This window comes from Pteropus alecto, unplaced genomic scaffold, assembly GCF_000325575.1.
Source record: "Pteropus alecto unplaced genomic scaffold, ASM32557v1 scaffold86, whole genome shotgun sequence".
Taxonomy (NCBI): domain Eukaryota; kingdom Metazoa; phylum Chordata; class Mammalia; order Chiroptera; family Pteropodidae; genus Pteropus; species Pteropus alecto.
The window spans coordinates 33,870,946-33,884,102 of record NW_006442109.1 but is presented as its reverse complement, the minus strand read 5'-3'; the positions used below and the strand labels follow the sequence as shown (position 1 = coordinate 33,884,102).

The following is a 13,157-nucleotide window of genomic DNA, read 5'->3' as shown; positions in this document are numbered from 1 at the left end:
TCATTTGTACCTTCCCATCAACATTTAAACATGCATAAGTCTTTACCATTACAAAATCCTCTAAACTATAGGTGGTGAATACACAATGCCATAGAAAGGGACTGGAAGTTTCAGGTGTGCAATTCAACCTGAAACTTACTGGATTTCGTTAACCAATGTCACCATGAAAAAAAAAAAATCCTCCCATCCTCTCCAGCTATCCCTCTCTCACTTGCAGAGATGTCCACAGTGATTGTCTTTGTCTTCTTACTTTCCTCTTACTCTCCATGTCCACTAAATTGGCTTCTGCCTTCAACACCTCATTGAAAGAGCTCTCACCAAGTTGCCATTGGCCTCCATGTCACTCCATCTAGTAGACAAATTTCATCCTATTACGTGACCACCAACTGGCATTCTACTCTACTGACTATGCTCCTTCTTAACACTCTTCCCCTGCTTTCTATGGCTTCTATGACATTACACTGCTTCTACTTTCCCTCCGATCTCTCAGGATTCTATTTCTCCACTAATTTTTAAATATTGATACCTTCCAATCCCTCCTTTCTTCTCTTCTTAATCCACATTTTTCCCACTCACTATTATAGCTTGATTTAATATCCTTAAGCCAACAATTCCTCTATCTCATCCTCTTTTTCTAAACTCCATATATCCAAATCCCTATCAAAATTTCCTCTTAGATGTCTTCCAAGCTGTTTGGATTCAGTATGTCCAAAATTCAGTTCACTAGCATCATCACCACTCTTTGTTCTAACTTACTGTTTCATCAATGTATATTGATGTGTATTTTCCTATATGCCACGTACAGGCAGCTAAAGCCCATAACTGTGAAGTCGTACTTGACTCCTACCATAGTAATTCCTTCATCATTCTATGCATTTCATTAACTATACTTGAATTAAATTTAATTCCAGTCTATTCAACTTCTTTTACATATGAGGAACCTATATAGCTTCTACAAGTTCATGTTTTCTTCAGACAATAAGCCCCTGTTTGTGTTCTGCTCCCATCTTTGCTACTTCAAAATCTGTGCCCTCATTTCTCTTTTGCATGTGCCAAAGCTGCACTAAATTTAATCCTTCATTAATAGTGCTACCTATTAGTTTTGTCTTTTAAACCTCAATATCTCCTTCTCTAGACCCTTCTTCCTCTCCTCCTAGAAACATGCTTGTGTTCTTCATAATTGAAACTCCTTTATAACTGAAATTCTGCTTCACCATTTTCTTTTCTTCCTTTTATCACTTAATTCCTTCAAAGAATGGTGACCAGTCACTGATAAAGTTCTGGTTTGGGTAACGATGGAGAAGCTTACAACAGAATAACCCTTCTTACAGTAATAATACCAACTCCACACAAATATTTTTAAAAAATAACTGTTTGAAGGCACTGAAGAGCAAATGAAAACTGGAGGAAATATGACCCTTAAAAGATGGGAAGCTAATTAGGTAATAACCACATTTAATTAAATTTCCTGAGGGCACTCCTCTGTTCATGGGGCCCATGAATGTTAGAGCACAAGGAAAGAAAAAATTTTTGTGGAGTCAGAGGTCCTGAGTTTGGGGCTGTCAGACTGTCTGAAAATTAAAGACGAGAATGCTGAGAAGAAGGGAACCACCACAGGTAATGAAAACCCAGAATCAGCATACGAATGACCCTTAAATTTTTGGTCAACTCATCAACTGTACAGGTCAACATTCCAAATATCCAACAGAACAAAACAACAGGAACACTAAAAATGAGCAAAAGTTTCAGCAGCTACAAGTTCTGGAATGTCAGAATTTGGTGAAGTCTCGCTATCTAGAGATTAGGAAAAACTTCAGGATTTTCATTAAAACCCAGGAAAGCTACATAGCCAGACCAACGAAAGGCAAAATTAAAATAGACCAAACTGGTAGAATGAAATATATTTTAGAGGAAGATAAAACAGAATAACTACGAAATAGTTATTCACCTACAAGTTTCAGTATACAATTGCTAGATATTCAAATAAACAGAAAAATATGACTTATAATCAAGAGAAAAACTAGTCATTAAAATTAGACTCACACACTACCCAGATACTGGCATTCATAGTCAAAAGTTAAAATATTACAAATGTTAATAAATTTATCAAAAACTATGGGTAATAGGAGAAAAGAATTTGAGAATACATAAAACCTTAGAAATAAACTTCTAGAAATTTTATATGTTAAAAACATAATATCTGATTCACTGGAGGGGGTTCATAGCACATTAAAAGAAAAAAAAATCAGTAAACATAGGAATAAGTCAATAGGAATTATTCAAACTGAAAAGAAAAACACTTGAAGCAAAAATGAAGAGTTTTAGTGACCAATGAAACAACAGAAAAGTTTAATCTATAAGTAAATGGGGTTCCAGGAGAGAATAAATGTGGCAGATAAAATATTTTAAGAAATAATGGCCCCAAAAGTTCCAAACTTGATTTAAAAAATATTAAAAACAAAGAGATCCATAAAGTTCAGCAACATCTAGGCTGAATGACTACAGAGAAAATTACCCTCAAAAACATCCAACTGATGAACATAAAAGATAAACCAAAAATTCATGATACCTTCCAGAGAAAAAGGCCAGAGAAAAAAATAAGATGATAGCTAATTTTTCATTAAAAGAAAATGAGGCCAAAAGACAGAAAAATACCATCTTTAAAGTGCTGAAAGAAAAAAAAAGTCAAACCAAAATTTTATATCCAGAGAAAATATATTTCAAAAAATAGGAACATATCAGTGAAATAAAAGCTTGGAGAATTTGTCTCTGGCACATCTGCACTACAAGAAATACTAAAGCATTTTCTTCAGACCGAAGGGAAATGCTATCAGACGAAAATCTGGATACACAGAAAAGAATGAAGAGTACTAAAAATAGTAAATATGTGGATATCACACAAACAAAAAACAATTTTTACTTTTATTAATTTTTAAAAAGATAATCGACTCTTTGAAACAAAAATAAGACAGTATTGTACCTTATATAACACAGAAATAAAACTTATGCCATAATAGCACAAAGGATATGAGAAAAGTGGTATAATATTAATTTAAGGGAGATTGTTGTAAATTAAGAATTCATATTGTAATCCCTAAAGAAATGACTAAGAAAATATAAAGAGGTAGAGCTAAAAAGCCAATAGAGGAGAGAAAATGGAATATTTAAAAAATACTTGATTTAAAGAATGCCGATAAGAGAAAAAGAGGAACAAAAGCCAGAGGGACAAAAGAAAACAAATAGCAAGACGATGGACTAAAATACAACAGTCTCAATTATTACAATAAATGTAAATGGACTGAACACTTCAATTAAACAGCTGAGGTCAATAAACGATCAGGGAAAAGCAACATCTAAGTATATGCTGTTTATAAGCAACATACTTTAAATATAAAGATATAAAGACATAAACAAGTTGAAAACAAAAAAGATGAAAAAAGGTATACCACACAAACTGTTAACTGTAGAAAACTTGCGGCTATATTAATATCAAAGTATAAGACCAAAGATAAACAGGGACATTTCATGATGACAGAAGGATCAATTCCATTAAGAAAACACAAAAAAATCTTAAATATATATAAACTCAAAACAGAGCTTTAAAATGTATGGAATAAAACTAATATAATATTGTATGCCAATTGTAATTGAAAAATTAAAAATTATTAAAAAATAAAATGCATGGCATAAAACTGACAAAGCTAAAGGAACATGTAGGCAAATTCTCAATTGTATTTAACACCTCTTTCTCAGTAATTGATAGAATAGGTATAATTCAGTAAAGATATATAAGATTTCAACATCATGATCAACCACCTTGATAGTCATAAAAACTATATTCAACTACAGAATACAGTTTTTTTAAGTACACATGGAACAATCACCAAGAGAGACCATACACTGTAAAATAAGTCCTAATAAGTTGCAAAGGACTGAATTCATTCAGAGTATGTTCTCTCACCATATTAAGATTAAATTAGAAATCATTAACAAAAATCATTGATTCGCTTTATTTTTTAAAAACATTCACTCGTTGCTTATCCCTTTTCATCTAACTTACTCTGATTTGCCCTTAACACTTCACTTTTAAAGTTCACAAATGCCCTCCTGGACCCTCAAATCTAGGCCTTTAATTAATTCAGTACATAGGAAACTTAACTGCGTCAAGCAACAGTTCCTAAGGACCTAATGTGTGTCTGGCCCTCTGCTAGAGATAATAATGGTTACTGCTTAAACAGTACTTTGGGTGTGTCAAGCAGCGTTGTAAGTACTATACAGCTGACGCTTGAAAAAAAAATGGTTTGAACTGGGTCTACTTATATGCATATTTTTCTCCATAAATATACTGGAAGTTTTTTTGGTGATATGCAACAATTTGAAAAAACTAGCAGATGAATCTTATGATTTTCTTAACTATTTAGTCTAGCTAACTTTATTGTAGGAATATAGTATGTAATATACATAAACATAAAAAATATGTTAATTGACCGTTATCGGTAAGGCTTCCAGTCAACAGTAGGCTATTAGCAATTAAGTTTTGGGGAAGTCAAAAGTTATACGTGAATTTTTTATTATGCAGGGGTGGGGTGGGGTCAGAACCCTCAACACTTATGTTGTTCAAGGGTCAACTGTACAATTATGAATTACTGTAATTGAATCTTCATAATGACCATATGAGATGGGTACAGTTTTAAAGATGAGGAAACTGAGGCAAAGATAAGGAAGTCATTTACTCATGGTCAGAAGGCTATTAAGCAGTGGAGCTGGAATTACCAGCTCAGGCAAGTCTAGCTCCAAGGTCCTGTTTCTTAACTGCTGTGCTGCTCAGTCTTTGACTTCGGTGCTCCCAGACTGGTGGAGGGCAGGTGAAAAGACAGGTAACCCATCATAATTCAATGCAGATGTTCCAACTCCCCAATTACAGTATTTCTGTGTCTTATATCCCAACATGGAGGCATTTAGGAATCTGCCTTATCCCTTTTTATAAATTTATTTTCTAGAAAATACATAATCTCATTTATACTGTAAAGAATTAGCTACGAAATTTTAACACTGCTTCATGTGCTCTCTTGGAGCATTTGCATTTTAATTGTTTAATTTAAGCAAACTAGAAATTTCTAACTTTGAAATGTCAGGAATTCAGAGGACAGATGCAGGAAGGTTGTGGGAGGGGGTATGGAGATCTGCCCAGGTATTCTTAAAATCTAACCACATGGAGAAATATGTCTCCTCTATCCTTAAGTTGGATCCATGGCAGTTTTATTGCTGAGTATTATAGAAATTAGACAGGGATCCAAGTTTGGAATGAATAATCTTCAGAAAGTAACAAGTAAATTCTTGTACATTTCTTTTCTGTAATGAGAACAATGTTTGCTCTGTAGGGTTGTTGAGTTTACGTGAGAGTATGTAAGCACCCACTGTAGTACGTGGCATGTAGCACATAATGCCTGATAAATGTTAAAAAAAAAGTTCAAAATGTCAACCTATAAGGCTCTTTATATTATGTGACAAGGGAGTACTTTTGAAGTAGGTCTTACACTAGTTTGGCCTTTCAAAATATCTCAAGTCCATAGAAAATAATACACACTAAAACATCAACTGTAAGCTCAAAGATGAGTATATAACCAGAGGCTGAGCCTCTGTCTCTGCAAATTTGCACAAGCTTAGTTTTTTTTTCAGGAGTAAACAGTAAATCTATTTCTTAGCAAAAGATAAAAATAGTAGGAAATAAATTATTTTTAGCCTAGAATTCTATCTTAATTTATGTCATCTATATAATGATGCTTGCACAATTATGGATGTTTAATCCTGGGTCTTGAAAACCTATATAACTTTTCAGAAATCGTAGCAAACTATCCTTCACATTTAAAAGAGGATATGAAAACAACAGGAATAAAGTTTCCCTTGGACAGTTTCAGTTTGAAAATTGAATTTAAGACTAGATTTTTTTACTTTGAATAAACCATAATCAATAAGAAAAACAAAGAGTCCTCCAACAGAGAGGTAGAATTTAATTCTGCGACACCTGGAGCCAAAGACTTTAGAAATGCCCCTGCCTTTTGAAGGACACTATAGTAAGTTGTTTTACTTCTTCAACTTCAGTTCCCTCATTAAAATCAGTGAAACAAACAAACATATTTTGGTCTGTTGAAACCGATTTAAGCAAAAAGTTCCCATGTTCTTTCTACTTTTTGATGATGATCTATAATTAAATAAGGTTGAAGTCAGGATTTGGAAAGGTATTGGGGTTTCACAAACATCTGACAAGGCCACAGTAGTTAAATAATTGTCATCAATAAAGATTACTGTGAGATGTGGCTTATGAAATTCTTTTCTCCTTCTGCATGAGAATATGACCTTCAGTTAGCTGTCCAGTTTCGTTCTTGGGACAACCTGATAAACTTGATATGTTAACTATGTTATCAGGGAACTCTTTACAGTAAAAATGATCCCTGATTGGTGTCCTGTATCTGGACTGGGAAGACCACCAACACCTTATAGGCAGCCATAACTCTACAATTCCCCAAGTGTGAAGACTTGTAGCTGGAGTGGTCCTTTGTGGGGAACTCCAAAGCTATGACTGTGGAATTGGTACAAGATATATTGGTTCTTCTGGTACATGAAGCTTTTAAACATGGTGACTATTACACTTGCTTGATGTAGACCTGATCTCTTCCACCTGAGCTGTCATTGGGGGTAGGGGATTAAGAAGCCAATCCCTGTGCCACTGCAAGGATTTTTGCAGCCGTCAGTATCTGACACTTCCCAGCAGGAAAGCCATGGTCTCTGACCTACTGAGCAGACTGGTGCCAAGTGGTCTATGAGAGTCATGAGTCTGGATGTCAGGTTAAACCAAACAAGACCCCTGGTGAGCACTACAGATACAAAAGGAACGATATACACATATATGCACGTATATACATTGTGTGTGTTCTCTCTCTCTCTCTCTCTCTCTCTCTCTCTCTCTCTAATATATTAAGGACCAGAGGAAAAAGAGGAAAAGTAGTAAACCCTGGTTTCTGGGAACAAATTTTCCACTTAAACCTGACAGTAAATAAACATTTGCTGCTATTATAATAAGATAAGGAAAGTGACATTTCTTCTCCATGTTCCCTGATGCCTGTTGTAATTCTGAGTTTTTCTGATAAAACAAGATGCCTTTTAATTCCCGGAGCTGTGCTTAGTTGAAAGGGATGCTGAATAATGGTGCTTCCATCAATTCATATCTGCTGTTTCAAGATACCTTCAAAGAAGGATAGGCCATGACATACAGGAACCAAAGTCCAAGAGCTCTCCAAAGTTCTAAATAGTCTCCCTGTCTATAGGAAGTGTTGATATTCTTATATATTTTTTTCTTATCCTTCTACCCTCTCATTCTTTACTTCAATAATACTTCCTTTTCTTAGGGTTTGTACACTAAAAATATATTTTGAGCACTCTCTCTCTTATCTTCTTTCTCTGAGGTCTGTCTTCTCCTTAGAGTGCATCTCAATTTTATCTCTTTGAGTCTCAACTAGTTTGAAATATCCTTGACTAGGAAAGCCCAAGGTCAGTGGTTAGTTCTGTGGCTGTCTCATAAAAGTGGTGCTTGATGTCTGCATCTCATACTCAGTTCTAGGCTTGGGAATACTCCTTCTCACTTCATTGAATGACTTATGTTAGCTTCTAAGAACCTAAGAATGGCATAGCTAGCTGTGAAACTGCATGGTAGAAAATGCAGTGAAATATTTAGTGAAAAGGGAGGAGACAGGCCAAAAGGGATGTGTTTATAGTTATAGCTGACTTCAGGAAAGATTGAAGCCACAGAAAATGGGTTCATCTAGCAGGCTGTTCCCAGGAATGGTGATAGGAAATCCCAAATACCTACTCTAGCTTTTCTATGAACTGGACCCTGTTTCTCTGTGAGAAGCTCTCATGGTGCACTTTCCTCATACTATGTGTAAAAGAGACATACACTCATGAAATAATAGTGGGCATGCCAACTGTAACAACTGGTATATGCTTTTGGGAAAGCAGTTTAATTCTGTTCGTACTCCTGACACCATTACTTCTACTCCTGGCCATTTACTCCAAGAAGCAAAGATAAACCAACAAACCACACATATGAAATTTTTAATAACTATGAATCATAATTTTTATACCTGGGGGATACAAAGCATTCTTAAGTTATGATATATAGTTGTTTTTAATTTGTTTTAGGTAATCTAGTACAGGTAAGATTAAATCATGATTTAAAAAGGTTAAATCATGATTTAAAAAGATTAAATCATAATAGCCAGTGGTGGTTATACAGAGTTTACAATGCACCAGGTGAGTTACAAGTGCTATGTACATCACATGCATTAACTCGTTTAATCCCATAACAACCTAATCAGGTAGTTACTATTCAATTCTCATTAAGCAGATGAGGCGACTAAGTTCAGAAAGGTGAGGTAGCTAGTTCAAGGTCCTGGCTTACCTGGTGAGTGGTAGAGACAGGATTCAAACTCTGATAATCTGACTCCAGAGCTTGTGACCTAAACCATTGTCATATGCCCCACTCAATGAATGACTAGAAAATGGTACCACTGGTTTCTAATTCAGGCCAACGCTCTTTCCATTGCACCAGACTGCACCTCGTCTGGCATAAGAGAAACTTAAAACAAGGTTGAGTGACTTGCCCATGGTCACATGACTAGCTAATGGTTGAGAATTAACTTCTTGACTTCTAATCTAATGATCTTCCTATTATCCCAGACTGCTGGGAATGAAAAGAAAAATATCTAGCTAAGAACAAAATCAAACGAGAAAAGACCTTAGGGAAATCAAGTCTAAGACCTTTAAAAAGATAGAAATCTTCCTTGTCTCTTTGCTCTGCCATTTATTTTAATGTGACTCTGTACTACTGGTATTGGCCCTATGTGCCGCTGACAGATAACTGTACTCGTGGATCAGTGACCTACATGAGAGGGAGAGTGATGGAGAGGAGAGGGCCTTCTGGGAGATGTGGCCATCACGGTGAACATCTAGTGTTTTAGGATTGGGGCAAACTCTCTGTGTATGTTTGTGTAGTATATGTCCATGTGGAGAAATGACATGTCAATCAGCTGGTCCTATTGGAAAATGTAACCATTTTCTGACTGATTAAAAAAAAATTCTATGAGAAAAACTAAGCTTGAATCAAGGGTGTAGTGGTCAGTTATGTATCAATTTGGCTAGATTATAGTACTCAGGTGTTTAATCAATCATCAATCTAGGTTTTGATGTGAAGATATTTTGTAGATGTTATTAATATCTCCAGTCAGTTGATTTTAGAGGTGATTATACCTTAATAGACTGAGTGGGCCTCACTCAATCAGTCGAAGGCCTCAGAATAAAAACTGAGGGAAACAAATTTTGCCTCAAGGTAGCATTAATTCCTGCCTGAGCTTCTCGCTGATCTGACCTACAGATTTCAGACTTGCTAGCCCCCATAAATGCATGAACCAATTCTTAAAATAAATTCATATCTGTCTATCTACCCACTACTCACCCATCCATCTATCTAAAGAGAGTCTATTGGTTCCATTTCTCTGGAGAACCCTGACTGATATAAACACCTTGCCAGGACCACTAAGTACTTTGACAATGCTGATCACACAGATCCACTTGACATAAACATTGGGAAAAGCAGAGACAGGACAAAAAAGGAAGAAAAGTTTGGCTGAGGAGACATGACATGACATGTCAGCATGCAGGCAGAGACCAGAGCAAACATTGCTCTCTGCCCCAGGTCCAAGCAGGCAGACAGTCACAAACAATCTCAACATAGTCAAAACTCAAAGTGATGTGCTCACTATGAAACACAGGTCCAAGCACCTAGGAGTTCTTGTAGCAATAAATAACAACTGGGAGTAAAGAATATGCACTCAGATTTCTAGGAATTAACAAGAAAAGGCATTCTGGGAGTATTAAAAGAGCCTCCTTTGTGAAGGCTGACAGTGACCTCAAGGCCACCCCTGTGTCTTGGTGAACACTGGCAGACAAGGCATCTCTAATTCTTCACACTGCTCTGGGTTCCTACTGAAACCTTCCTTGGGTTGGGGGGATTTGTGTTCTAAACCTGATCTGCTTCCCATTTTAAAAATAAATGTGTCCCTTTTAAAACAAAATGAACAAAACAAACTCATAGATACAGAGAATGGATTGGTGGTTAGTGAGGGAGGGGGGCTGGAGGGCGGACAAAAGAGGTGAAGGAGGTCAATTGAATGGTGATGGATAGTAACTAGACTTTTGGGGGTGATCACTTTGTAGTGTATATAGATGTTGAATTACAATGCCATACACCTGAAACTTATATAATAAAAATAAATGTGTCTTTTCAAATTTCTTCCCCATCACCCTCCTCACCATCTCCCAGCAGACCAATCTCCTAAACGACTGCTTGGGAGGCCAATGGGGGATGGTTCAGGAGAAGCGATCAATCTCACCTTGGCTTCTGAAGTGGGTTCCAAGAAGCACAGGCGATTCCCAAGTCCCTCGGCTGCTAGGCAGAACTTCCTTTGCTCCTTGTGAATGTTCGCGATGCACTGGAGAACCACTTCATCTTCCTGCCAGGAAAAGAGACACAAATGTGGGTGACCAGGGACTGTTTCCCCATGCAGAACCAGGCCCCAAGTCACCCTTGCTACATCGTTGTCAGTTACTGTGGGAGGCATGGGCTTTTGAATATTATATAAAGGAGATATTTTTATTTACATGCCTATATTCATACTCACATGGCATAACTGAGAACTTCCTCTGAGGTAGATTCTGGTGTGGAGTCAGTGGGAGCGAGTACATAGAATGGACACATGGCATGGGCCTCACTTCATTGAGATAGACAAGACACACAATCAAGGTGAACAGATAACTTTAACACTTGAATGAAGATGAAAGCAAATCTAAGCAATCTCTCCAATTATGAAATAAGACAGTAAGATGTGATTGAGGGAACTGAGAATGCAAGCAAAGATTAGAGAGAGGTGAGGTTCATGGAAATAAAGTCCTTTTTGTATAGGGTGGTGGAGGCAAGAATCATGTTCTGTTGGGGGAAGGATGTATGTAGTGGGAAGCACATTTGCCAGATGACAGAAGGAACCTGGAGGGTAACAGGAGATGAGTTTTAGACATATGAAAAAAGAAGATTGAAAGATGCCTGAAAGATTCAGATTGGAAGGAGTTGAAGGTTAAGTAGAGAGATCATTCTGAATTCCCAAGGAGGGGACCTCCCTCCTAGCATCATTCTGAAAAGCAGCCTCCTAAAATTTCAGAGACCTTGTTGGAATGGCATTCCTCTTGCTGATGGCCCAGAAACAAGGCCAAGTTCCGTTTACACTAACATGCTCACCTCTTGCACAACCCTGCCTGGAGCTGAAAAGAAAACAGTTTCCTTACCAGCTCCTCCATTCGTGTTTGTCTAATCTATCAGTCCATGCCCTCTCTCTACCACCACTTGACCTTTGGCTTCAAATACCAAAAAGATTCTTAGGCTTGGTTAAGTTAAAGGAGTAACCAGAGAAGAGCCAGTTGGAGCTTCCTCCTTAGCAATCACTGTCCTGTTCTCCTGACTCACCTGTATGCCCCTTGGTGTTAGTGTTTGTCCCTGAATATTGCAGGGGCAGATTAAATAGAAATGGGGGTTTTTCTTAAATGGTGCCTAAACTGTACCTAGTCATGTGGAAAATAAAATCCTTCCACCTGGTGGGAAGATGAAGAGATTCACTAGTAACAGACTCTAATAAAGACACCTGCTCGTGCCCAGAGATTGGTAAGGGGCTACAGGGAAGTGCGAGATGCCACAGATCACAGACATGTGAAAAGAAGATTGAGAGAAAGAAAAAAAGCTCCACACTTTTACTAGCACTGAAATGTCACTGTTCATCATTAAATTGAGTCAGTAATAAATTCAAGAGGCTCTGCTTCGAGTGAAGTCAGAATTCATGGATTTCATTTGAATTGAGACAGAAGAAAACTCCCCAAACAGCATGGCTTTCAAACTGTGGGCTCAGTGAAATCTCAAAAGGGAATGAAGATTTTTCCTAGGTGGAATCTCCCCAGATCTTATAGCCACCAGGGGCCATACCATCCTAACAGGCACAGGCAAAGGAGGAGTACTCTCAGTTGTCAACATGACTAACGGATGCTACATATATTGCAAAGCAGGCACCTTGTAAGCTAAATGGTCTGTATTGCATAATTTTGAAACATAATTTTTCTGTCCAAAATGTCAAGAGGAACCCCTATTGAGAAATATTAACTATCTCCCACCTACACACAATTTGCCAATAAAACAAAATGAAACAAAACAACAAAAACAGAAACAAAACAGGCATTCGGAAATTATGGGATTGTAATTATAAACCAGACTTTTCATGACTCGGGTGAAAGTCAAAAACGTTTTCCCCTCAGTATTTGTCTTCAAGAGTCTCTTTCCATGATCTCATTTCCCATGCCCTTTCCACCCGAAGGTGCCCAAACCACCTTGGCTTGACCTTGCACTAGCGGCTTTGAAGTCTCTATTTGTCTAAAATTTACCATTCCTATAATTCACATCCTCATAACCTAGGCTGCCAATCAACTAACATAACGAACGAACCTTCTCTGGCTCAATAACCATTTGCCAAAGAGCAGCCCTGCAAAAGTGCTTTCCTAGGTCGGCGCTCTGAGTGACACACAGATGGGTGTGGGACTTAGAGCCAGATTTACCTTCTCCAAACATTTTCACCTTTTTTCTACCTGCTGTCTGGAACTGTATGCTCAGTGCTGACCTGGCTGCAGACACCACCTGGAGTGGTAGCCTGGACCTGCCTTCATTCCAGACAGCAGCTATTATCTCTACAAACCTTCAATAGACAGACCTCTGGAGTCTTGGAGCGCCTGACACTGAAATCTTTGCGCCAAAGATCCATTGGGCATGAGATGAGTGAATTCAACCCTTCTCATTACTTCTCTCACTTCCTACTAAAACATCAAACACAAGCCCCTCCACTTACCAGCCCTACCTAGTTTATGCATCCCTGTACTGATGTACTTTCTCTTCCCCTGTCATCTCTTTTCCTTTCTCCCTTTGCTTTAAACCTGGGAATTCCAGAGAATACCATTTTCAAGGAAGCCCCTTTAATTAGAGGTTGCAAATTCTTCCACATTTGGTATTTCCT

At 37.5% G+C, this 13,157-nt stretch overlaps 1 protein-coding gene across 1 annotated transcript in view; it reads right to left on the bottom strand.

Annotated features, from left to right (window-relative positions):
• The window catches only part of RYR3 (ryanodine receptor 3), a 331,058-nt gene extending 318,150 nt beyond the window's left edge, over positions 1–12,908 (bottom strand). Inside the window, exons 1-2 of the mRNA XM_015595855.2 lie at positions 12,843–12,908; positions 10,449–10,568 (exon numbers count right to left, since the gene is read on the bottom strand). Of these exons, the coding sequence (XP_015451341.1) occupies positions 10,449–10,568; positions 12,843–12,908 (186 nt within the window). The remainder of the gene's footprint in view (positions 1–10,448; positions 10,569–12,842) is intronic.
• Between the last annotated feature and the right edge of the window lie 249 nt (positions 12,909–13,157).